A 27,783-nucleotide genomic window follows, 5' to 3' on the forward strand; every position below is an offset into this window, starting at 1 on the left:
TAAGAATAAATTATGGGGAGCATCTTTCAAATTCCCTGAGCTGAGAACAAGTCAGGAACCTCGTTTGGCACCAGGGTGCTGAGTGCTTTCCAGCTACTAAGGATTTTCATAGTCACGAAGCAGGTCTAGAATGGTCAGAGCTTCTTAGCTTGCATGCTGTGAATCTGGTTTCTTGTTGGTTTTGTTTTCTGTAAGCAACAACATGCACCAATAATGTAGAGTTTATTATAAATCTTACTCCATGAAGTTCCCTAATGAACCAGAGGATGCTTTCTGTTGTGTAAATGCAATTCCTTTTTCATTTAAAAAATAAAGATTTCTTTGATATTTTCTGTCTTTTATGTCATTAGAGTCATACCAAGTATCCCTCCCTCCCTCTGCTCCTCTTAGAGAACTATTCCATGTAACTAATATTTTCTAAGAGGGAAAAAGTCAACACAACTAATCGATACATTAAAAAAAAAAAGTCTGAACACCAGTGCAATGTATGACACCTGTGGACTTCCCGCTTCCACAAAGGAGTGGGTTGGGAGTGTCCTCATATTTCTTCAATAAAGTCCTGCTTGATCTTCATAATTTTGTTACATTTACTTTTGAATTTTTTTGATGGGTAGTTCTTTCTATTTACATTGTTACATTTACTGTGTATATTGTTTTCCTTGATTCTGCTTATTTAACTCTCCATCAGTTCACTAAGCTTCTCTATATTCATCAAACATTATTTCTTTTTTGTTTTTTTAATATTTTTTATTATTTTATTTGTTTTCAGTTTTATACATTCACTTCCATATATCTTAGATTTTTTCCCCTCCTTCCCCTTCCTTCCGCCCCTCCTTCTAGACACCCTCCCCAAGATGGCGTGCAATCTTATATAGATTCTACACACATATTCCTATTAAACATTTTCATCTTAATTATGTTGCATAGAAGAATTAAAATGAGTGGGAGAAACCATAAAACAAAACAAAACATAACCCAAGAGAAAATGGTCTGCTTCATTCTGTGATCCAATTCCATAGTTCTTTCTCTGGTTGTGGAAGATGTTTTGCCTCATGAGTCCATTGGAAATTTTTTAAGTCCTTGCATTGCAATGAAGTACTAAGTCTACCAGAAAAATTCCTTGCACACTGTGGTTGTTGCTGTGTAAAAGTTCTCCTGGTTCTGCTCCTTTCACTCAGCATCAGTTCATATAAGTCTTTCCAGCCCTCTCTGAAGTCTTCCTGTTCATCATTTCTCATAGCACAATAGTATTGCATTACATTCATATACCACAACTTGTTCAGCCATTCCCCAATTGATGGGCATCCCCTTGATTTCCAGTTCTTGGCAACCACAAAGAGAGCTGCTATATTTTTCTACATATGGGCCCCTTTCCCATTTCCATGATCTCTTTGGGATAGAGTCCCAGAAGTGATACTGCTGGGTCAAAGGGTTTGCACATTTTTGTAGCTCTTTGGGCATAGTTCCAAATTGCTCTCCAGAATGGTGTTCTGCAGATTACCTCACAGGTCTACTAACAATGAATTAGTGTTCCAACTCTCCCACATCTCCTCTAACACTTATCATTTTCTTGTTTTGTCGTGTTAGCCAATCTGATATGTGTGATGTGGTAGCTCAGAGGTGTTTTGATTTGCATCTCTCTAATCAAAAGTGATTTAGCGCATTTTTTCATATGATTATAGATAACTTTAATTTCTTCCTCTGAAAACTCCCTGTTCATAATCCTTTAGTCATTTATCAACTGGGGAATGACTTGTATTCTTGTACATTTGATTCAGTTCTCTATATATTTTAGAAATGAGGCCTTTATCACAGACACTAGTTGCAAAAATTCTTTCCCAGTTTTCTGCTTCCCACCTAATCTTGGTTCCATTGGGTTTGTTTGTGCAACAACTTTTCAATTTAATGTAATCAAAATTATCCATTTTGTACTTCATAATGTTCTCTATCTCTTGTTTGGTCAAAAATTTCTCCATTCTCCATAAATATGACAAATACACTATTCCTTCTCCTCTAATTTATTTATAGTATCAATCTTTATACCTAGATCATGTATCCATTTGGACTTTATTCTTGTGTACAGTGTCAAGCATTGGTCTAGCCCAGTTTCTGCCATACTTACCCAGTTTTCCCAGCAATTTCTGTTAAACAGTGAGTTCTTATTCCAGAAGCTGGGGTCCTGCAGTTTATCAAACAGTAGCTTGCTATATTCATTGACTACTATGTCTTGAGTACCTAACCTATTCCACTAGTCTACCCCTCTATTTCTTAGCTAGTGCCAAGTGGTTTTGATGATTGCTGCTTTATAATACAATTTGAGATCTTGTAGAGCTAGGCCACCTTCCCTAGCATTTCTTTTCATTAGTTCCCTTGATATTCTGGACCTTTTATTCTTCCAGATGAATTTTGATATTATTTTTTCTAGTTCTAGGAAATAATTATCTGGTAGTTTGATTGGTGTGGCACTGAATAAGTAAATTAATCTAGTTAGAAAAACTGATGTTTTTCCACCTACTTGGATCTGACTTTATTTGTGTGAAAAGTGTTTTGTAATTGTGTTCTTATAGTCCCTGGGTTTGTTTTGGCAGATAGACTCCCAGATATTTTATAGTGTCTACCATAGCTTTAAATAGGATTTCTCTTTCTATCTTTTGCTGTTGGGCATTGTTAGTAATATATAGAAATGTATGTGGGTTTATTTTGTAACTTGAAACTTTGCCAAAGTTGTTCATTATTTCAAGCAGTTTTTTACTTGATTCTCTGGGACACATTATTTCTTATAGGATAGTAATATTCCATAAAATTAATGTACCACAATTTGTTTAGCTGTTCCCAAATTGATGGGCATCTATTTTTTTAATTCTTAGCTATCACAAAAAAGAAATGCTGATAAATATTTAGGTATTATGGGAACTTTCTTCTTATCAATGGTTTCCTTGGAGTATAAATTCAGTAATAGAATCTCTGGTTCAAAGGGTATGGACATTCTAGTCACCTTATTTTCATAGTTGCAAATTGCTTTTCAAAATGGATGTAACATTTTACAGCTCCACCAATGTGTATTAGTGTGTTTATCATTTCATAACCCTCTCACATTAACTACTGCCATTTTGGGTAATTTTTTGCCAATTTTCTGAGTGTGAGATAAAAGTTAAGGATTGTTTTGATTTGTATTTTTCTTATTATGAAAGATTTGGGACTTTCTTTCATGTGGCTGTGAATACTCTGCAATTCTTTTGAGAACTGTTTGTTCTCCTTTGACGACTTATCTACTGGAGAATGATTTTTTTGTCATATATATATGTTTGTATATGTGTGTGTGTGTGTGTGTGTGTTAATTGTTTATATATTTTGGGTACCAAACCCTTACCAGAGAAATTTGATACAAAGATCTTTTTTTTTCCCATTTGACCACTTCCCTTAGTATCCTAGGTGCATTAATTTTACCAGTTCAGAAACTTTTTAGTTTCAAGTAATCAATTACCAATTTTACATTTTGTAATTGCCTCTTGTTCTTGTTTGCTTAAGAATATATCTCCTATCCTTAGCTGTGAGAGGTATATGATCTGTTTCCTTTCTAATTTTTTTAATTGTATAATCTTTAGTATTAAAGTTGCAGATCCATTTAGAAAGTATTGTGGAATCTGAGCTTAATTTCTGCCAGACTGCTTTCCAGTTTTCCTAGTAGTATTAAGGAGTTTTTTTCCTATCTTATTTATATTTTCCACTTTACCAAACACTAGGTTATTGAGTTGTATTGTTTCTAATTCTCTCTTGTATAATCTGTTCCATTGATCTTTCTTTTTATCTTTTAGCTTATACTGGATAGTTTTGAAGACTGCTACTTTGTAATATAGTTTGAGATTTGCAAGTGCTATTGCCTGTCATCCCTATTTTCTTTTCATCATTTCTCTTTATATCCTAGTTCTTTTTTTAACAAAGTGAATTTTTTCTTATTTTATCAAGTTTCATAAAGTATCCCCTTGGTGATTTGATTTTTGGTTTTACATTAGCAATATAAATTAATTTTGGTAGTATTATCATTTTCATCATATTGGCATAGCCTAGCTATGAGCACTGGATATTCCTTTGGCTATTTAAGTTGTTCTTTATTTCTTGAGTCACTTTGTTGAATCTATACAAGCCCTTTGTATGCTTTGGTAAATTGAACCCCAGATATTTTATGCATTTTGAGGTTATTTGGAATGGAATTTCCCTTTTTATTACTGGTTCTGTGCTTTATTATTATTATATGGAGATGCTATTGATTTTTGAGGATCTATTTTATACCCCACAACTTTGCTCAAGCAATTAATTGTCTCAGTAATATTTTTGCTGATTTTCTAGCATTTTTCAAGTAAATCGTTATATTATAAGCAAATAAGGTCAGTTTTATCTCTTCTTTGCCTATCTTTATGCCTTCAATTTCTTTCTCTTTTCTTACTGCTCTTTCTAGAACTATATCAAATAATAGTAGGGAGAGTAGGCATCCTTATTTCACTCCCCTATTTATTGGAAAAAAGTTCTAGTGCTTCTCTATTGTATACATTTCTTGCAGGTAGATGCTTTTTGTGATATTAAAAAAAGGTGCCTGTATGCATAAACTTTGCAGAGTTTTTTGTTTGTTTTTAAAAGTATTGTACTTTGTCAAAGGCCTTTGATGTCTGTTGATGTGATCATGTAGTTTTGTATGTTTTAGTTTTTAACATGATTAGTTATGTGGATGGTTTTCCTAATGTTGAACCACTCTTGAATTCCTGGCATAAATCCTACTTGGTCATAATGAATGATTTCTTGGATAAAACATTTTAGTCTGTTAGATAGGATTTTGTTTAAAATTTTTGAGTCAATGTTCATTAATGATATTGGCCCATATTTTTCTTTGTGCACTTTATTTTTTCTTGGTTTAGGTATCAGGACTATATTTGTCTTATAAAAAATATTCTGGCAAGGTGTTGGATTTTTACCCCTCTATTTTTGAGAACAGTTTGTGAAATATGAGTACTAACTGTTCTCTAGAAATTTAATAGAATTCTCATCAGCACAAGAAGTTTTCTCCTTTGGTAATTTTCTTACAGCTAGAACTCTTTCCTTTTCTGAGATTGGATTATTTAAGATCTCTAACTGGTATTTTGATAATTTGGGTATTTTATATATATGAAGGTATTTTATTTCCTTTGAGTTCTAAGTTTTATTAGCATATAACTGTACATAATGTATTCTGGTTATTCTATTTGTTCTGATTTTGCCATGACTTCTCCTTGCTCATTTGCTATTTTATTGATTAGATTTTCTTCTCACTTCTTTTTAATAGTATCAGCTAAAGGTTTATCAATTTTATCAATCTTTTAAAAAAACCCAACATTTAGTTTTATTTATGATTACTATGAGTTTTTTGTTTCCAATTTATCTGCATCCCCTCTGATTTTTAATGTCTCCTTTTGTGCTTATTTTAGGTTTATTTATTTGTTGGCTTTCTAATTTTTAAAATGTATATTAAGTTCATTAATCCTCTCTTTTTCTATTTTGTTAATGTATGTTTGTAAGGATATGATTTTTCCCCTGAGGACTGCTTCATCTGCATCCCAGAAATTTTGGTATGTTGTTTCATCATTATCATTTTCTTTTGCACAGTTTATTAATTATTTCTATGATTTGTTATCTGAACCACGCATTTTTTAGGATTTCACTGTTAAATCTTCATTTGGGTCTGTACCTTTTGTTTAGGGAACAAATATTTTTTATTGTACTATGATCTATAAAGGATATATTAATTATTTCTGCCTTTTTACATTTGTTTGTAATTTCTCTGTGCCCTAGCACATGGACAGTTTTTGTAAAAGTCCCATATGGTGCTGAGAAATACGTATATTCTTTTACTATCCCATTTAGAAGATGATATGTCTTTTAATTCTCATTTTTCCAGGAATTTATTCAGTTTCATATTTTCCCTTTTGTTTATCTTTCTGTTAGACTTATCCAAAACTGATGGAGGGATATTGAAATCTCCCACCACTTTTGTGTTACTGTCTATGTCTTCTTGTAGTTCAGATAATGTTTCTTTTATGAATTTGAATGTTAAGGTATTTGGTGCATTTGTTTTGATTACTGATATTGATTTGTTGTCTATAGCTCCTTTCAGTATAAAATAGTTTCCTTATTTATCCCCCGTTATTTTTGAATGCTTTTTTTTCTTTGTCTGATAGCATTATGGCAACTCCTGCTTTTTTGAATTCACTTGATATGTAGTAATTTCTCCCCAATCCCCTTAATTTTATTTTGTGTATATCTTTGTTGTTGTTGTTTTTAATGATTATGGGGTTTTGTTTTTTTATCCAGTATTGCCACTTTTTGTTTTATCAGATTGTTTAATCCATTCACATTTAAATTTATTAAAATTAGGTTTATATTTTCCACTATCTGTCTCTAATATTGAGGGTTTTTTCCAAGTTATGATTCTCACTCCCCACCTCACCCCACCACATTGTAAACACACTATTATGGTCCTTCATTATTTTTCCTTAATCTTTTTTTAAGGTGGCCCTGTTCCCATTGGTTCTGTTTGCCTTACTCTGATCTCTTCTTCTTGTTTGTTAACCCTTTCCCTTTGGAGTTTTGCTCATTGATTCCTTTTCTTCCTTATTTGGTTACATATCTATATCTATCTATACATCTTTTATCTGGTTATACAATTCTTCTACCCTTTTATCCTCTCAGTCAAGTGGGTCCTTCCTTCTTCTCCCTGCCTTCAACTAGTCCTGTTAGGCAGTTTTAAATTTTTCTCTTTTTTTCTCCCTCTCTATATTATCTTTCTTCTCTTTCTGCCTAACCTAGACTACCATTCTCTGATTTGTGAGCCCATTGAGTATCTGGCTTCTCTCTTTTCTCTGTATTCATCATGCAACCAAAACTTCCAAGGTATCTAATCTAGGCTGTCTTCTCTAGGCGGTGTGTGCCATATTGTACCCTCCCATATTGTAATATAATTGTAATCTAATCATAATAATGTATTGTAATGTATTTTAATCTCTCACATTAAATTACCCGCAGGCCATGTTGCCAGGTTCTGTCCATAGTGCCCCAGGCCCATCTTTTTACTGTTACCTCCATAGAACTTTCAAGTTCATCCTTGTCTCCTTGTATACATTTAGAAAGAAGTTTCTTATTGGACTCTTTGCTGTCACTCTGTTGCTGTTGCTGTCCTTGGCTGCTACATTTATTCACTCCTGCATTTCTATTGTTTGAGAAGCAAATGATTTCTTCAGTTCTAATTTTCTTTTTAAAATTGTTTCAAATGCCTCTTTATTATTGAACTTCCATCTTTTTTCACTTATGGTTAAGCTCAGATTTGCAGAGTAAGTGACCTACCTTGGACTATTTCAGGAGTTCCCTTACTCTTCAGAACACATTACTCCATTTCCTCCCACATTTTCTCGTTAGTGCTGAATGATTTTTAATTATTTGAATTTCCTTCCTTTGTATTTTAAGGTTTTTCTCTTGATCAGTTGCAGAACTTGTTTCTGAATCAAATTGTTAAATTTAACCACTATGTGTCTGGGAGTTTGCAGCCTTGAGTGTTTTTCTGAATGTGACCTGTAAATTCTTTCAATTAGTAATTTATTTTATATTTTCAGAAGTTCTGGGAAGTTCTTTTGTATTATTTCCTGTGTTGAGGATTTTTATCCTGTTGTGTTCTTCTGGGAGACCTATGATCCTTAGGTTGTTTCTATGTATCCTGTTTTTGAGATTGGTGTGTTTTATTTGCATAGTGAAGCTATTTTCTTTTAACATTATTTTTTGCTTCTTTCATTTTAGATGGTTCTTTACTTCTACATACTTGTGTTCCCAATCTATTATTCTCTTTTTTTGTTTCTTTGGTGAGACTTGCTCACACAGGTTCTAGTTTTTCTATTTTGCCCATTATTTTTATGTGCAGGTCATAAATTCTGGTCTCTCAATTCTCATTTCTCCTTTGGACCGCTCAGGAACTGTGTCATGGTTCCATGTTCTCAAATTCCACCAGGTTCTTTGTTTCATCAAATGTTAGACCATTTTCCTTTGTTCTACAGTATTTATTCGTAGGTGCCTGAACTGATTTACTAGAGCTGGAGACCATATTTCCTTCTGTTGTTATCCTTGCTGATTTATCTGCTTGTATTCAAGGTTTTTGAGTTTTCTTCTTCCTGAGATCTTTGGTCATTTCAGTCTTTTTTTCTCCTGATTTTCCCCTATTCACCTTCTGATTTTATCTCCTCTGATGCTGCTTTCCTTGGGGGCTGGATCTCCAAGTGCCTTAGCCTCCTCCTACACTGGGCAGTTTACAGTTCACCAGCATAGATCTCTGCCCTGAGTGACTTTTGGGTAGAAAGAACTAGTCTCAGTTGGATACTGTGCTCTTTTCCTCAGGCTTGATGCAGTGCTACCTCCTCAGTCCCCCAACACAGTGTTCTGTTCTGCTCCTCTGGACAGTTCAGAGCAGCCTGAGGGTCTTTATAGCATGAAAAGAGGAAGGAGAGACCAAGGTGTGAGGTTGAGTTTTCTTGCAACCCCTGACTCAATATGTCAGGTGCTTAGGTATACAAGTGTAGCCTTGTTGCTGGTAGCATGGTAGGTGGGGGAACAGTTCTGAATGAGCTCAGGGTCAGTGGGTATCAGTTTGTGGGTTGCTTTTTAAAACCTCAAAAAACATTTGGATTCTGGATATCCTAGATGAAGGAGACAGCTGAAGTTGCTTTATATTTGGCACATGATTTCTATTTTGGAGAGGTTTGAAAGGTTATTAGGACCAGAGAAATGGTTTGGTCTTCTATCTTATTGATCCCATGACTAGGAAGTCAGATTTATTTAAGAATATTTTAATAACTATATTTTAATATAATTGGTTTCATTTGTAATCCTATGTATTTTGTTTTATGCATTTAAAAACATTACTCTGAGAAAAGGTCCAGAAGTTTCACCAGACTGCCAAAGACATCTGTGTCACAAAAAAGGTTGAGTCCCTGTTCTATATTATTTCTGGTCTTTTTGATGTCTTCACCTGAGCAGCCTGTGGGGAGCCCCCTTATTTTTGGACCCACAGCAGCTCATGATCTAAAATCACTTTCACATTTCCTGGAATGGGTCTGCTCTGGCTGCCCATTCTGGTGTTGCTGCTGACATTAGGTTTTCTCCTGGTCAGTTATCCCCAGTGGAGTCATTTCTTAATGTCTGTTTATCTTGTGGCTTTGCTCTGGCCCATGGCCAGGATTCTCTCCAAACCTCTGATATAAAACCATCTTAATAATAGGACTACCCAAGCTGTGATGTTATTAGCCATAGGATTAATCAAGTCTCTAATGTAAAATCCTGCAGTTTGGACCACACCTCTAGTGTGAAGCTCTGTTATCCATGGGACTGTTCAGGTCTATAGTGCAAAGCTCATAGGGCTGCCCAAGACTTTGAAATGAAGCCTTGTTAGCCTTGTAGCTGCCCATGTGTCTAGTGCGAAGCCCTATTTACTTCAGAGTATGAAGCAACTTCCCTTGTTGCTCTTACAGGGCAACAATTATGAGGTATTCAAAATTGCTTTGGGATTGATTATAGAAAATCTGCTGCTTTTGTACAGGGTCCTCTGGAATCCTAGGCTTTCCTTGTCCATAGCTATGTCTCTAGGGGCTCAGACAACCCAATGACCAACAGATAGCTTGTTGTGGCCACTTGTCATGGAGAGTCCATTGGGAGTGTTTATAAAAAGCATGAACAAACACTTGTTGAATATACCATAGAGGATGACCATTGCTTATTTACAGGTTGAACTAAATGGTCTCTTAGATTGCTTCCAATTTTAAAATTCTGTGATTCTGTAGTCTTACCTTTAGGTTAAAAAAAATCAACTTCATGAGTACAAGATGAGGGAGGTGTTGCTAGATAACAGTTCATCTGAAAAAAGATTGGGAGTTTTAGTGGACTACAAACTCAATATGAGTCAACTGTGATATGGCAGCCAAAGAAGAGAGATGTTATCTTGGGTTGCATTAAGAGAATCACTGTGTGCAGGAGGGAAATGATAGTCAGCCTTGCTATACTCTGCCCTGGCCAGACTAAATATGGAGTCCTATATTCAGTTTTGGATGCCACATTTTTAAGGACATTAGTAAGCCGAAGAGTGTACAGATGAGAGCCAGGATGACAAAAGGCCTTGAGTTCATATGAGATTTAATTAAAGGAGTTGCTATTGCTTAGTATGGAGAAGAGAAGATTTATGGGAGATCTAATAATTAACTTCAAGTGTTTGTTGAGTTATAATGAAGGAGAAGTATCATTTATTTTGTGTGTCCCTAGAGGGCAGACACTAGCAATAATGGTCAGAAGTTGCAGAGAGATGATTTAGGCTCCATACAAATCAAAGCTTACTAATTATTAGACTGGGCTGCCTCAGAAGGGAGTGATCACTAGAGGTCTTCTGGTGAAGGCTGGATATAGATTCTTATTGGGTATGAGGAAATTCTCAACTAGGTACAGGTTGGACTAGATGGTCTCTGTGACCTCTTCTGGCTCTGAAATTCTATGATTCTGTAAAGAGGTGATGAAGGTAGAAACAGTGAGAAAAGAATGAATGATTGAATTATTATGGAGCTTGAACCCATGAATTTGGTGACAACAGAAATGGGATTGATTTGAAAGCAATAAGAACTATGATCAACTGAATGACCAACCATGGTTCCAGTGGACCAGTGATGAAGCATGTTACCTACTTCCTAACAGGTGATAAATTCAGGGTATAGAATAAGGCATATTTTTGACATAGTCAATATGGTAATTTGTTTTTCTTGATAATGAATATTTATTATAAGGGTCATATCTTTATTTCTGAATGGATTGGGGGGGCTGAGGAGAGAAAATCAATTTTTTATTGAAAAAATAAAAATTTAAAAACCTGCAAACTGTAAAAATACTTTTAAAAAGGTGTATGGTTGAGAGAAAAGATAGACTTGGAAGCATCACTGAGATTTGGTGTTTGGGTAATTTGGAGGATAATGATAGCATTGGCAAAAATAGGGATGTGGAGGGGGAACAGGTTCTAGAGGAGAAGATGAAGGATTTTGTTTTGGATATGTTATGCCTTAGTATGTGGTGTGGTGACAGATAGAGATACTGGGTAGACAATTAGAGAGCTAGGACTGGAGCTTTAGGAACAAATAGACAGGAGATGTTTGCACTTGTTAGTGCCACTCTAGGATGAGCCCTGTCCTTGGTACTGAAGATGAAGTATTTTGATAAGTGCCAGTCCATTAGGAGATCCTATCATATACACAAAAACATTACGACAGTAAGAAATAGCACATAAGGTAAATATATAAGAGAGATGGATAGGGAGGAGATTAGAGGGGGGCTTCAAGGAAGAATTGTAAGTTAACCTGGATCTTGAAGGATTAATGAGATTTCAAAAGGCAAAGATGGGAAGAAAAGGAATAAAGGCATTCTAGGTATAGGGAATATGAGTAAAGGAACAGAGATGGGAAAGTTCAGGGCACATATAGAGACACCAAGTAGTACAGCTTTGTTGGTGCATAGAGTGTGTGGAAATGACTAAGATGGTCTTGATTAGGTCACATTCCTTCTCTGGGATTCAGTTTCTTTATCTGAAATGAAGAGGTTAGATTAGATGGTCTAAATTTATAGGCCCATGATCCTAACAAGAATGGAAAAGTAGGTTGGTGCCAAACTGTGGAGGGCTTTGAATGCCAGACAAAAGAGTTTATCAAAAAAAAAAAAAAAGAGTTTACATTTTACTCTGAATGGAAAGGGAGTCATTGAAGGGTTTTGAGAGGGGGAATGATATAATCAGATTTACATGTAAGGAAGATTAGGTGGTTTTCTTTTGTCCCACTCTTTTTTGCTCTTTACTTTCAAATCCAGTCTCAGACACATATTATCTGTGTGATCATACACAATTCACTTGACCTCTCCAACTAGATGATTCATAGGTATCTTGAACTCAAAATGACCAAAATAAGACTCATCTTTTCCACAAAGCCAATACCTCTTCCTAATTTCCCTATTTCTGTCAAAGTACAATAGAATGGGAACTCCTTGTGATCAGGGACCATTTTGATTTTGTCTTTGTATCCCTTGAACCTAGTACATTGCTTAGCACACAATGAGACTTTGTAAATGCTTATTGAATTAAATTGAATTCATTTGAATTAAGGATACTGCCATCCTCCACTTACCAGATTAACAATCTTGGAGTCACCCTTGACTCTCCCTCACCATATCTAACCAGTTGTCAAGTCATGTGACTTCTCCCTCTCACATCTGTCCCCTTCTCCCTATTTCCATGCCCCACTTCCACCCCCAGCTTGGGTCTCCATAACTTACTTCTCACAATAACCTCCTCTGGTCTCTTAGCCTCCAGTTTCTCTCTTCTCCAATCAACCCTCTGACTGCCAAAGTGATATTCTTGAAACCTAGTTCTGACAATAAATAGCCTAATAGTTCAGGCTAGATTTCCTGAACTAGGCTGGTGGTTGAATGAGATATTTTGGATGCAGAACTGACAAGACCTGGTGACTGATTGGATATGTAGGGGGAGGGAGAGACAAGAGTCAAGGATGACTCTGAGGTTTCAAGGCTGAGTGACTGGTGTAGGAAATAATTGTGTCATCCAAAGAAATAGGGAGGTTGAGAGGATGAGCAGGCTTCATTTTGGGTCTGTTGAGATCGCAGGGTTAGTGGGGCATCTAGGGGATTTTCTTGTAGGCAGTTTGAAATTTGGATCTGCAGTTTGGAAGAGAGACCAAAGTTAGACAAAGACTGGAGAATATTCTGCAGTGTCTGTGTACAGATGACCTTCTTGCTGCCGCCCCCCCCCCCCCCCCTCCGTGCCTAGAATGCTCTGTCTTCTCACTTCCACCTCTTGGAATCCCTCCAAGCTCAGCTCAAGTGCCACCTCCTACAAGAAGCCTTTCCTGATTTACCCATCATTTTCTATTTGTTTTTTCACATGTTTTATATTTATTGAATCATGCATAGGTTGTTTTGCACTCACCCCTCCCCAGTGTAATGTAGGTTCCTCAAGGGCAGAAACATTTTCTTTCTTTTTTCTTAATGTCCCCAGTGCTTAGTACAGAGCCCTGGTGCCTAGTATAGTGGTTGGCAGATAGCAAGGCTTAATAAATGCTGATTGAGCTACATTGAATTGAATTGTCAAGGGAAATAGTGAGAACATAATGAATAAGGACAGCTCTCAATTGTGTTTTGGGATAAGCCTTGGGAAGCAGCCATATACTTGGGTCGCTGCCTTGGGGTCCTGTGAGCCTGACAGTGTCTTGGATGAGGGAAAGAATGGAACAAGCATCATACTAAGTGCTTTATTAATATTCTCATTTGACCCTCACAATAACTCTGGGGAGTCAATGGTATTGTTATTTTCATTTTACATTTGAGGAAAATGAGGCAGAAGTTAAGTGACTTGCCCAGGGTCACATGGCTAGTAGTATCTGAGACTGGATTTGAACCTGGGTCTTCCTGAATCTCAGCTCAGCACTGAAATCACTGCACCACCTTGTGACCTCATGGTCCCCCATCTGCTCTTGTTCACAGAAGTCAGAGATAACCTTGGAATCCTCTAAATGACCTCTCATTGACCATTCTTTGATATCTGTGATGTTGACTGCAGCTCCTTCCCATCCCTGCCTGGGGAGTTGGGTTTGGGTCTTTGCCAGTATGGTGGGTGGCCCCCACTTTGGTGTGGAGCTGGGGGTTGAGGCTGCACATGTTCATGATAAAATTAGGTGGGATCTCCTAGGATATTGCTCTGGCATCCAACTAGGGTGAGTGGGAGCTGGGCATGGGGGTGGGATTCACATGGTGGGAACTCCTGCAGCTTCCTGGCTACTGGGGCCTGCCCAGCCAGTGCCAAGGACTAGTTGCTCAGTGGTTAGGGAGCTCTTAGGACTGTCTGTTCCATACTCCTCTTCTTGATTTGACCTTTAAGTCCTAGTATTACTCCTAGCCTCAGGCTAGGAAACCCCAGGCTCCCTTGCCTCTCAAATGGGGCTCGTGTTAATGTCCCTCAGAGTCACTGATGGCAGTCAGAGGGTGGGTGTCTGTGGAGCCACAGGGGGGACAAGTCATAGGGGCTGAAAGGTCAGGGCTAAGTAAAATGCCTGTCTAACCTCCTTGATCTCCACGGAAGTGGGTGGGGAGTAGGAGAAGATCGAGGTGAAGGGAAGCAAAAGGTGAAAACTATACTCTTCTCACTAAACTCCTTCCTGAAAGCTATTTATTGGGCCAGTCCAGAGGACAGTGACTGCCTCTGCAGTCTTTTGAAGAGGACAGGAAGAGAGAGAGAGAGAGAGAGAGAAATGGATACGTGGAAGCAGAGATGTGGAGATGCAGAGAGATATATAGAAAGGGATAAATAACACAAAGAATATGAGATGGGGAGATAGAGGCAGACAGTACAAAACGGAGGGGGCACTAAGGCTTTGACCATTGGTCAATGAGAACATCTTCTACCCTTCCCCCAGCCTTCCTGCTGTTCCCATGGCAACCTCCTGAACAGAGCAAGAGGCCAGAGACTGAAGAGAACTGAGTTCTGAGAGCTCTTGGTGATGCTGCACCAGCTCCTGCTTCTTCTGCTCCCTCCACTTCCCCTATCCCTTTCCTTCCCACTTCTTCTACCCCCTTCCCTCTCCCCCCCCCCCACCCTCCCACAGCAGGACTAGGCTCTGCAGGGCATCAGCACTCGGTGTCTGTCCACTTGGTGATCTGGGGACTCTGGCCTGAGCTCCCTGTTGTGGGACTGAAAAATAGAAGCAGAGGAACCAAACATGGTCCTGCCTGTCATACCCCAAGTGTGTGTGTGTGTGTGTATGTGTGTGTGTGTGTGAGAGAGAGAGAGAGAGAGAGAGGAGAGAGAGAGAGAGAGAAGAGAGAGGGGGGAGAGGGAGAAAGGAGAGAGAGAAAGAGGAAGAAAGAGAGGGGGAGAGAGAGAGAGAAAGAGGGAGAGAGAGAGGGAGAGAGAGGGAGAGAGGGAGAGAGGGAGAGAAGAGAGAGAGAGAAGAGAGAGAGAACAGGATTTTCTACCTAGAAACAGGGGCCAGTCTCTGTTCAAGGGAATGCAGTGTCACAGTTGGCACTTCTGATAAAAACCTTTTTCTTATCCAGGGTAGGTACAGCTGCTCCTTCTGCCTGAGCTTTGTTCCTCATCCCAGCTGCTGGGGAGGCACTGAGGAGTGGCTGTAAATTGTCTCTTGGGCTTTTCTCCTGATGCCGGGAATTGTCTGCCTGAATGTGCGGGAATCCCTCCTCCCTCCCAGGCCAGGCCAGCAAGGTTCTCACTGTCTGGCCCTGACTGCTCTCATCTGGTACTGTCTAGTCCCATCCGGTGTGGTCTGCTCTAAGCCAGTATGCTCTCAATCCCATCTGGTCCTGTCTGGTAAAGTCTGCTCTGGTCTAGTCTACCCCCAACCTTTTCTGTCTAGTTGAAGGAGGTCATCTTTTCCCATTTCTTTCTACACTGTGACATCTTATCTGGTTGGGTCTTGTCTGAGCTAATCTTGTCACATGTTTTACCACTCCATGCCATCTGGTTTCGGTCAGTTCTTATACTCAGTTTGTATCTCTGGTCCCCACAGATCCAAAAGTAGAGAATATGGCCTTAACTTACCAGCTTCCAGACTTTGGTTCTATAGCAACTATTTCCAGAGGGGTAGGGAGGGGAAGACTGAGTGGATGGGGGGGATAGAAATAGGAGAAAATCTGCTTCTGAGCCTTGATTTGGTCTGAGATTCAGAAATGTTGATCTAGGGCTGATAGAACTCAGATGTATAAGCACATGAATGATCATTTTCCTGTGGATCCCTAGGGTTGCCTCTGGTGGGGGCCCTGGGGTGGAGGTGGGATTGTAGGAGGCTATCATCTTCCTTAATACTTCCCCCCCAATTCAATCTCTCATGGACCTTATCCAGAGATTCACCTAATTCTTGTTTTGGGAATTCATATTTCTAGCTTGCACCATCCTTAGGAATAAGGAATTTAATAATTTCACTTCTCACTGTGGGACAAAGGATGCCCTATTAGTTATCCCACATTTCTACCTTTGGGCATGAATATGTTAGAATGTTGGAATATATCCTCTTCATTTCAGGGTTTCCATAGATTATGAAAATGATATTTTTTGGGAAAGTATTTAGCTAATGTCTGTAGAAGAGTAAATGACCACATCTCTCTAATCAAGGTACCTTGGGGATGTGGATATGGATGTGTGTGTGTGTGTGTGTGTGTGTGTGTGTGTGTGTGTATGTAAGCATAAGGTGTGAGTAGTAATGTCTTGGGGCTGTGTTCAGTGAATAACCATATTAGAATTGGATGCTCATTTGGTAACATTCTAAGTAGTTGTTATGTGTGGGACTCTGCCCTAAGAAGTATTTGAGAGGTGTGTGTGTGTGTGTGTGTGTGTGTGTGTGTGTGTGTGTGTGTGTGAGAGAGAGAGAGAGAGAGAGACAGAGAGAGAGAGACAGAGAGAGAGAGACAGAGAGACAGAGAGATGGGGAGACACAAAGATAAATGAAGTATAACTTATGTCCAGTAGCTAGCTACTGAGTATGCAAACACAGATTGTGTAAACACTTGATCTTTCAGAAAGCTATTTACCTGAATGTAAGTGTGGAATCTGTTTCAGGAAATACTATGGGCCCTGAAAACTGAAAACTTGATTCAGTTTTAGATAGTGTGTGCTGGCTGTCCCCGTTCCTGCAATGTACTCTCACTTCCTGCACCTGAGGGCCTCGGAGAATCCCTTGTTTCCCTCAGAACTCTTTTGAAGCATTGAAGCCTTTTCAGACCCCCTCTGAGATCCCACCTCACCCCCCACCCTTACTGCTAAGCTCTTCCCTGCCCCCCATCAATTTCTCTTGTAATTATTTTTAATATGTTTACTTATGTACATCTTGTCTCCTCCAATATACTGAGTTTCCCTCAACACTCTCACCAACCACAGGGCATCCCCCAAGGGTTTATCCTTTTGGTTCTTTTCTCCCTCTCTACTTTCTTGCTTGGTGATTTTGTCATACTCCATGAGTTCAAATACCATCTCTGTGCAGTTGATTTCCAGAACTATATAACAGCTAGTCCTAACTTCCTCTCTGGAGCTCCAGTCTTGTATTATCACCTGCCTTTAGGACATCTGAAATTGGATGTCCCATAAACATCTCAAATTCAATAAGGCTAAAACAGAATCCATTATCTCCCTTCTCCCACAACCCTCCCCACTTCCAAACATTGCCTGGGCACCACCATCTTCCCAATCACGTAGGATCACTCCACATATCCAATCTGTTGCCAAGTCTCGCTGCTTCTGCCTTCACAGCATCTCTCCAATACAATTCCTTCTCTCCTCTGACACTGCTACCACCCTAGGGGCGGGCTCTCATCACCTTACATCTGGAATAGCTCAAAAGCCTTCTGTTTGGTCTCGTTATTTCATGTCTCTCCTTGCCCCAGTCCCTCCTCCATTCAGCTGCCACAGTAATTTTCTCAAAGCCCAGTTCTGACCATGTCTCCCCACTCAATCAACTCCAATGGTCCCTTATTACCCCCAGGATCAAATATAATATCCTGTTAGTCATTTAAAGCCCTTCACAAAGTGGCTCCTTCCCACTTTCTCTAGTTTTCATTCACTTTGGTCCCCTCCAGATACCCTAAAACCCAGTTAATTGGCCCATTTGCTCTTCTGTTTTCTGATTCTGTTTCTTTTCACTGTCTGTGCCCCGTGTCTGGAATCCTCTCCCTCCTTAACCCCTCCTCTTGGCTTCCAGAAAGACTCAGCTCAGATCTCCTGTCCCATAGTAGGCCTTCCCTGGCTGCCTGTGTCTTCCCTCTGAGTTTACCTTCCACTTGCTAAGCCGAAGACAAAGGATGAGCGAAAACAGCAACCTTCCACTTACTCTGTACATATTTTGTAATTGGCAAGGTGTTCCCTCCATTCAAATAGGAGCTCCTTGATGGCAGGGACCATGTTTTTGCCTTTGCTTATATCCTCAGTGCTTAACACAGATGCCTGGCAGATAGTAGGGGCTTAATAAGTGTTTGTTGACTAAGTGATGGACTCTGATCACTACACCATGCTTACTCATGTGCGAAGTGCCAGGCTCACTCCTACACTATCATCTGTATACACACGGGACTGTATTGATTCACATATGACACTGGCCTTGTAATCAAAGAATACTGTATTTAATCAATCAACCAGCAAGCATTTATTAGGGGCCTACTGTGCTAGACACTGGGAATACAAAAAAACAGAAACATTACCTGACTTCGAAGCTCAGACTATTGTGGGAGACGATGTACATAAGTAAACATATTAAAAATAAATATGAGGTAAATTGAAGGGGGCAGGGGAGAGCTTAGCAGCTGCAGGGAAGGGGTGCTCCAGGGGGATCTGGAAAGGCTTCATTGCTTGAACAGAGTTTTGAAGGAAACAAGGGATTCTCCGAGGCCCCAGGTGAAGGAAGTGAGAATACATCCCAGGCATGGGGGACAGCCAGCACACACTGTATAAAACTGAATCAAGTTTTCAGTTTTCAGGGGCCCATGGTATTTCTTGAAACAGATTCCACATTTACACCCAGGTAAATAGCTTTCTGAAAGATTGAGTGTTTACACAATCTGTGTTTGCATACTCTAGCTAGCTACTGGACATAAGTTATACTTCATTTATCTTTGTGTCTCCCCACCTCTCTCTCTCTCTCTCTCTCTCTCTCTCTCTCTCTCTCTCTCTCTCTCTCTCTCTCTCTCTCTCTCATACACACACACACACACACACACGCACACACACACACTCACCAAATACTTCTTAGGACAAAGTCCCACACAGATCCAAAAGGATCTTGACAAGTTAGAGTACTGGGCAGAACCTAGTGAAATGAAATTCAGTAGGGATAAATGTAAGTCTTAGCCTTAGGCACAAATATTAGCTTCCCACATACAAGATGGGTAGGTATGGCTAGACAGCAATAATTCTGAAAAACACTTGAGCTAACAAGATACTGTGGTAACCAACAAAACCAATGGAAATGGGCTGTATGAAGTGGAGCAAGACTTCCAGAAAAAGCAAGAGGATAGTCCCACTGTCCTTCACCTTTATCATTCTAGTCTGGAATGTTGTATGCTATGCTAAACCATAGAAGGACATTGGTAATTTGGCAAATGTCCAGAAAAGGACAGCCAGAGAAGAGTCAAGGGTTTTGAGGCTACATCATATGGAGAAATTGCTTCTGATGATGGAATTGATCCTATCTATCCTGAAAAGAAATCTCAAGATGTGTATATATATGAGAGAGAGAGAAAGAGAGAGAGAGAGAGAGAGAGAGAGAGAGAGAGAGAGAGAGAGAGAGAGAGAAAGGAAGAAAGAAAGAAAGAAAGAATGGAAGGAAGAAAGAAAGAAAGAAAGAAGGAAAGAAAGAAAGAAAGGAAGAAATAAAGAAAGAAAGAAAGAAAGAAAGAAAGGAAGGAAGAAAGAAAATAGCCATGTCCTATTACTTGTCAGACTCGTGATGTGGGAGAGAGATTATTAGACTCGTTTTATGTGGCCCCAGAGGGCAGGACCAGGAGCCATCAGTGGAGGCTGCAGAAAAGTAAATTCAAGCCATCTATCAGGAAACATTTCTGGAATGAGAGCTGTTCCAAAGTAGAATGGGCTACTTTGGAGGAGATGGTGGATTTCACATCCTTGGAGGTCTTCAAGCAGAGCCTGAACCACCATTTGTTGGGTATATTATAGAGGAGATTCCTTTTGTGTTTGGGTTGGACTAGATGGCTCCTGAAGGACCTCCCAATTCTCATATTCTGTGATTGATATGTGTACATTCTGTAGGTGTAAGCCATACTTTGCTAAGGAGAAGACTCCATGTACTGCATACGTAAAGTACTCTGTACATTTAAATATGACATTTAACACTGAAATACAGTATCTAATTGCATCGATTACATTGGTTCAAAGGCACTTAAGCCTTTGGTGAATGGCATACTATGTTGGATGGTTGAGAAGGAAGCAATCTATGGAGAATGATATTCGATTCAATAAACATTTGTTAAGTACAACCCCTCTGCGTAGTCCTAGATAAGCAATGATGAAAAAAGAGTCCCTCTCTTCCAGAAATGAATAATAACTGGTTGGGGATGGGAGGAAGAAGAATGAGGGGTTGGAGAGAGAAGTACACATATAAGCATAACAGAGATCAGAATGTGAATAAGGGCAAAGCAGCAGTGGTTCAGATAGAATCCTTCTTGAGATTTGAGGAGGGAAAACTCTCCCTCAGTTGGAGGTTGGGAGATCAGGGAATGTTTCATAGAGGAGGGGGGTCTCCAAGTAGTGCTTTGAAGGGAGAGAAAAAGAAGTGAAGAGAGAATGTGTTCCAGGCCTAATTGCAGAGGGTTGTGAAAGGGTAGTAGGAGCTTAGGCATCAGTTGGCAGACTAGACTTTGACTAGAGTCTATCAATCAATCAGTCAGTCCAACAGCAAGCATTTATTAAGCACCTACTATGTACTAGACACTGTACAGATAGGAAAATGAAACAAATCCTGCTCTCAAAAAACTTACATTCTATCAGAGAAGACAATTATACACACTAGGTATATGTAAGCACATATGTGTGTATATATGTGTGCATGTGTGTAAGTGTATGCACACACATAGGTATGTGCAAAATAAAAGATTATGGGATAGGGATACCAGTTCCTGGAGCAGAGATCATAAAAGTTTACCTGTAGTATAGGGATTGCTAACCTTTTTTGTATCATGGATCCTTTTTATGAGTCTGGTGAGAACTATAGATAGTTTCTTAGAATAATGTTTTTAAATGCATAAAATAAAACACATCAGATTACAAAGGAAACTAATTATGTTGAAATACAGTTATCAAAATATGAAAAAAATAAAGCCAGGTACCCAAACCCAAGGATAAGAACCCCTGGAGAAGGTAGTCACCTTCTTGCACTCAGTCTTGAAAGAAACTAAGTCTTGAAAAAAACTAAAAGGCAGTGGGAAGGAAGGAAGGCATTCAAGGACTACGGAATGGACTGTGAGGAAAAGGAGGCAAGAGGTGAAGTGTCATTCATGAAGAGCAGTAAGACTTGTTAAGTGGGACTCCAGAGTGGTTGAAGGGGAGTAATGTTCAATAAAGCTGTACTGGAAGGTTGAGGTCACATTGAGAAGGGCTTAAGAAGCCAAAGTAGAATTTATATGTGAACCTAGAAGTAATAGTATCTACTGGAGCTTATTGAATAGGGAGTGAGATGATCAGACACTTTGGCAGCTGAATGGAGGATGGATTGGTGAGAGGAGAAACCCAAGATTAGTTAGGAAGCTACTTTAGCAGTCTGGGGAAAATTGGGATGAGGACCTGAACCTGAGTGTTGGCTACGTGAGGGAAAAGGAGGGGACTGATATTAGCAATGTTGTGGAAGTAGTAATGACAAGATTTGGCAACTGATTTGATATAGGGGGAGAGGGAGTGGAGGTGAGGCTGATGTGTTATGAACCTGAGTGACTGGAAGGTTAGTGGTACCCTTGACAGAAGAAGGGAAGTTCCAGAAGAGGAGTGAGTTTTGAGGGAAAGAGAATAAGTTCTGTTTTGGACATTTTGAGTTTGAAATCAGTCAATCAACAAGTATTTATGAAGTGATTATTATGTGCTGGGCACTGTGCTCACAGGATGGCCCCTAGAGACAGATAGTTCAAAATGACCAAGAGGCAGCTGGTAATGAAAGACTGGAGCTCATGAGAAAGGCTGAGGCTAGAATGGAGAATGCATGGTGCTAGATTGTGGAGGGCCTCGAATGCCAGGCTAACCAGTTTGCATTTGATCCTAAAAGCAATCCTGGAAGCAGTAAAGGGATTTTGAGCAAGGAACTGATCAGACCTGTGCCTTAGGAATATTCCTTTGACAGCTCTGTGGAGGACACATAGAAGAGGGGAAAGAGGGCAGAAACAGAGAACAACGAGGCGACAATTCTAAGAGTTCAGGCTATTGATGATGAGGAGCCAAACTGGGATAAGGGATGGGGGAGTGGAGAAGAGGAGGGATGGATATAGTTCTTTCGTCATTAGTTCCTCCCTCGGTCTTTATTTAACTCCAACACGATTTCTTTCTCTCTAAACAGCCTTCCTTAGACACACTGGGCAGGGCAGTGGTAGAGGCCCACCCAAAAGTCAGTCAGTGGTGGGGCTCTGACCTTCATGGTGTCTATGAATGATAGACGTGGCTGGGAGCAGTGGACAGATGGCACTGGAGAGGGCAGCAACCCCTTCCAGCTGGGCAAGCCTTCAGGGAAACTTGCTTTTGGTTCAATCTGCACATGGAATTGAATTGCCCACAGAGAGTTATTAAGGCCACAGATCCATTTTCAGGGAAGCACGGCTGCCTATTGTGAAGCCCTCTGCCCCTGGGGACCCCTAGCTCCACTTTCTGTATAGGCTGCAGGCCAGATGAATGCAGACAATGGGCTGATCCCTCTAATGTTTGGCATGGAAGCTCTGACCTGTTTAATTCCTGACCTGGAATGGTTTGCCCCTCCCGAGGCAGCGTGGGAGTTCTTCCCCCCATTCCCATATTGGTATGGGACTTAAGGTAGACACTTGTTCACCTTAGCCTGTATCTTAACTGTAGCTCAGAACTGCTGAACTCAGGAGATCTATTGACTTCAGTCTTCCCAGTAGCAGGGATTACATGTGTATGCCACCATGTTCAGCTCTCTACCACTATTTCTTATAGAGCATTAGAGGAGGAGACCTCTGAGATAATACCCTCTAGACCTCTAATCCAATACCCTCATTTTACAGTGGGGGAGACTGAGGCCCAGAGGGGAAAAGTGACTTGGCATAGATAACACTGAGTCAGTGAAAGAACCAGATGGTTCTTTTTGGTTGGTTTGTCCTGTACTTCTCTGCCTCTGCCCTGCTGTCTTTTTCATCATCCTGAATACATAGTTTGTCCAGGGGCTGATATTAGTACAATGGTTTAGCCCTGGGGCAGCTGAGGCTGAGCCTGTGTGTTTTCTTGGGGGCTCTGACATCTCAACTATGGTGAATGGAATCAGGTGGTCATTTTGTGGGTCTGGTTTTGAGGTCAGTCTGTGACTGGGTTGAATGAAACACATTCAACAACCAAACATTTAATTCAGCACCTTCTTAGGTGTTTAGACTGTGCTCAGCTCTGGGGGAGATAATGAAGATTAGATAAGACAAGAGTTTGCAATCCAGGAAGCCAGAGGTCAGGGGTCAGGGCTCAGTCTGGGGTCAGGCCTAGAAGCCTGAATAGGGCAATTTTGCTTAGTGGTCTTCCCCTGAGACTAGGAGAGTCTTGGAGGAAACTAATTAGAAGTCAGCCCGTCTCCTTCCTTGAAACAGACAGATGTGGGGTGTGTGGACATGCTACTGAGATGAGTGGGAGCTTTGGAGTTGTGAAGCCCTATAGTTGTCTCCCTAGCCTTGGATCAGTAATAATGTACCTGAGGAACCTAAGGCCCGATGACATACCAGCAATGCTGAGCTCTTCCTATGGAGCCATTCCTTCACCCTAAATGGAAGACGGGGGTGGTGGTCAAGCTATGCGTCAAGTGGTCAGTTAATATTTGGTAGGCACCTGTTGTGTAGCAATGTATTCTTTTGTTGCAGTGGTCACTCTGGGGCTAGAAATCAGACCACATAGACCTAGGCCTTGGTATTTAGCTAGATCTTTCTGTCTGTGTTGGCCTTCCTCTTCTTCCAGCTTTCTGTCTGTAAAATGAAGGCTGCAATGTTCCTTCTCTATCAGAAGCTGAATAAGATAGGACAAGTTTACCGTGGTGACTTTTTTCTCTAACGATGTTAAGAGGGCAGAGGTCCTCTATAGGTGGAAGGATTTTTTCCATTGCCCCTTGGGACCAGGTTGCTAGGGGTTCAGTAAAGGGTACCCAACCGGTACTGTAATGTTTTCCCACAATGGAACATGAGCCCAAGAGACAAGACAACTTGGGGAATGGGGCAGGATTATTAGACTCATGGAATGTTAATTTTTTGGTTAATTATATTCTGAGTGAATAGTATAGCTGTTGACATCCCATGTGGATTCCTAGCTTTCACAGAATGAGAATCCATGATTCTGCACTGTGAATAGGCATGACTTCACAGAGGAGGTGAGGAAATGTAGCTCCCTCCCTTCTTTGTAGACCTGGGTATCTCCAGATGTGGAATGTTTCATATCCTGTCAGACACAGTTGATTGGTTGGTCGGTTTTGCTGACCAGCTCTCACCTCCCCCAACTCCCCTTTTCTTTTTCATTTTCTGTTACAAGTGATAGTTTGCTGGATAGGGGAGGGGGAATGATATATTCCAAAATAAAGGTGATGTAGAAAACAATATATGTCAATAAAAATAACATTTTTTTTAAAATCCTGTGATTCTAAATCACAGAACCAGAGAAAGAGCTTTCCTATGCATTTTGGGAGCCTGTGGGACCTTTGCCGTTATCAAGATGCAAAGCAATCAATGGGCAGGGCTATGTGTGGAGACTTGCTTGGTTCAGACCCCCAGTACCCACATGTCTGGATCAATCTCTGCTTCCTGACTCATTCTGTCACATGAGAGTCTGAGGCAGACAGTGCAGAATCCATTGAGTTCTAGGAAATGATCAGTTCTGGGTCAGCAGACAGCACTGACCAGAATGGCATATGTCGTCTTTGGCCCCACACGACCCTTTTCTCCACTCTTCTCCAACATTCTCTAGGGTACAGTCTCCCACCCCATAGATTTCTGGGATGGGGGAGCAGATGCTGGAGAGTAGTCAGGCTGTGGATACTGAACTCTTCACTCTGAGCAGGAGGCTGGGGGATGTCAAGCTGTGAGTCAGGCAGTCAGACAATGTTTATTAAGTAACAGGCACTATGCTTAGTACTGGGGATATATAGAAAAGCAGAAACAGTCCCTACTTTCAAGGAACTCACAGTCTGAAGGAATGGGAGGAGTCGGGGGACACAAGTGTGTACAAATAACATATATACAGGACAAATTGGGGGTAATCAGGAGAGGGAAGGTACTAGAATGAAAGGGGATTGGGAAGCATAAGTGAGCCATGTTGTGGTCATCCGGGGAATGTGAAGGGGCAGGGGAAGCTTGGAGAGTGGTCTGGAAGTGCGGACCATCCCCATGTATCTTCCTCCAGTGTAACAGACTGAAGTTGTGCTCCTTAACTGTGGGGGCCCATCTTTCCCACTGGAGAATGTGTTCCTAAGGGCTGAGGACAGATCTACTGCCATATTTCTGTTCTATTCTCTTAGACCCCAGCTTGGGGAACAGCCTTTACAGATCAATCCATCAACACAGAGGAGGCAGACTCAGGTCTTGCCATCAGGGATGCTAGTGTTGGGGGGAGGGAGAGGGAAGATGATGACAATGTTCCATTTTGTTTCCTCACTCTGAAAACTGACTTTCCTTTTCTCTCTCTCTGGTTTCTACTCAGGATTCTGGCCACAGCTGGCACTGAGTTTGACCTCCGCACCTTGAGAGCTGTGAGAGTGTTAAGACCATTGAAACTGGTATCAGGGATTCCAAGTGAGTTTAGCAAAAGTTGTCTTGTGACTTCCATGCTGATCTCCTTCCCTCTCTCTCCCACCCCAGGTTCCTTCCCTCAGCCCTGACAAGTCTTGTTCAGAGATGGGGATGGGAAGGCTAATTTTGGAGGTTTTGACCCCAGAGCTGATGTAACTGGTGAAATAGAGGGGCTTCCATTTCAGATTCCATAAATGTAACCCGGCCAATAATCATACTGGGAACAAGAGGCATTTATAAAGCCTTTTAAAGTTTGCAAACCACTTTACATATATTCTCATTTAAACCTCACAAAAGCCCTGTGAAACAAGCAGTATAGGTATTATTACTGCCATTTTACAGATAAGGAAACTGAGGTTCAAGGAAACCAAAGAATTTCTCCATAGCTAAGAAGTGTCAGAAGTGGAATTTGAATTCAGATCTTCCTGAGTTCAAGTTCATCATTCTATCACTTCACTCTAATGCCCTTTTTTAGCACAAGGGAGAAAATTGATGGTGGTGGTGGCAGTGATAATGATGATGACGCAGTAGATAAAGTCCTGCACCTAGAAGTCGGAAAGACTGAAGTTCAAATCCAGCCTCAGACTCTGACTAGTTGTCTAACCCTTGGCAAATTACTTGACCTTTGTCTGCCTCGGTTTAAAGCTTGATGTACATTTATACAAAATAGCTACATACATGCTAACTATTATCAATAGCTATCATTTATATATCACTTGAAGTGAATATAAATTCATATATCACTTAAAACATTTTACAAAGATCCCATTTTATCCTCATAAAAACCTTGGGAAACAGGTTGTTATTATTATTTGTTATTATTATCCACCTTTTATAGATGAGGAAACTGAGACTGAGAAGTTAAGTGACTTGCCCAGGGACACGTAGCTAATAAGTGTGTGAAGCCAGATTTAAACTTGGGACTTCTTGACTCCAGGTCCAGCCCACTCTCCACATCCCCACCGAGCTGTGCCATGCCATCTGCTGACTTCTCGAACCTGAGGAAGGGGACAGCTGGGTTGTTGGAGGGTACTCTGGTCTAGGCTTACACCTTTGTCTTTTTCCCCAGGCCTCCAGGTTGTCCTCAAGTCCATCATGAAAGCCATGGTGCCCCTGCTGCAGATTGGCCTCCTGCTTTTCTTTGCAATAGTCATGTTCGCTATCATCGGACTTGAGTTTTACATGGGCAAGTTCCACAAAGCCTGCTTCCCCAATAACACAGGTGAGGGGCCAAAGGTCGGGACCCGCATTTTTGCAGCTTTATATCTATCCCAGCTGGTTGAAGGTGAAGAGCCAGAGTGTGCTTCAGTGGCTGGCTGTGGATATGCTGGTTATATTTGGTTTGGTTTTTGAGACTCGGCTTTCCTGTCTCACCCAGAGTGGACGCATGGTGGCCTCTTTGAGAGCAGTGGGAACTTTGAGAGGTACTGTTTTCAACACAGGCCTCTTCAGGCAGCCTGGTGGCTGGTCCTTTGCTCCTGGGGTCTCACCATATTGGTGCCAGACTTAGTAAGATCACCTGATCACCTGCTGTAGTTCAAAACTCCCCAGCTCAAGCAGTCCACCAACTTCAGCCTCCTCAGTAGCAAGATCACAGGCCTCACCACTCCTACCACATCCTATGCTACTTTGTGTTAACATCTGAAAAGTTCTAGGATTTTTAGAGTTGGAAAGGACCTCAGAGATGGAAAGTTCCATCACTGGTCATCCTTTTCTCTGTATCTGGACTGACACCTCTGATCAACCCCTCAGGGAGGTCAATGAGTGTGCTGACCCCTGCCCCAAAGGATGGGAGGATGGAGAGGCTACAAGTCTTAGGATCCCTCCTAGCCTGGGATCCCTCCTATGCCTCTAGTGAGTATTGAAGCCAAACTCCTCCTTTAACTGATAAAACTGAGGCCCAGAGCAATCTAAGGGCATACAGCAAGCAAGTGTAAATTCAGATCTGTTGACTTGAAAGACCCAGTGGCCAGAGAGCACTGACATGCTTTCTGGGGAGATGAACAGGGCTCTGTGTGTCCAGGAGTGAGCGTAGTCTAGTGAGCCCCTGTGGGCCAAGTCCAGGGGATACCAGCAAGTCAAGATTCAGGTGACTAAGAAATAGTCACTAATACATAATAAACTAATAATAAAAGCTCTCCTAATAAGGAGAGCTTTTTCTCCCTGAAACTCAGGTAAATAGACCTAGGGCCTAGGCAGAAAAAA

General features: G+C 40.7%; 1 protein-coding gene across 3 annotated transcripts in view; it reads left to right on the forward strand.

The window, feature by feature from the left end:
• The window catches only part of CACNA1B (calcium voltage-gated channel subunit alpha1 B), a 254,918-nt gene that overhangs the window by 44,986 nt on the left and 182,149 nt on the right, over positions 1 to 27,783 (forward strand). For all 3 annotated transcript variants that reach the window (XM_072633213.1, XM_072633211.1, XM_072633212.1), the window contains 2 exons: positions 25,490 to 25,581; positions 26,648 to 26,800. In XM_072633213.1, coding sequence (XP_072489314.1) covers positions 25,490 to 25,581; positions 26,648 to 26,800 — 245 coding nt within the window. The remainder of the gene's footprint in view (positions 1 to 25,489; positions 25,582 to 26,647; positions 26,801 to 27,783) is intronic.

This window comes from Notamacropus eugenii, chromosome 1, assembly GCF_028372415.1.
Source record: "Notamacropus eugenii isolate mMacEug1 chromosome 1, mMacEug1.pri_v2, whole genome shotgun sequence".
NCBI classification, from domain to species: Eukaryota; Metazoa; Chordata; class Mammalia; order Diprotodontia; family Macropodidae; genus Notamacropus; species Notamacropus eugenii.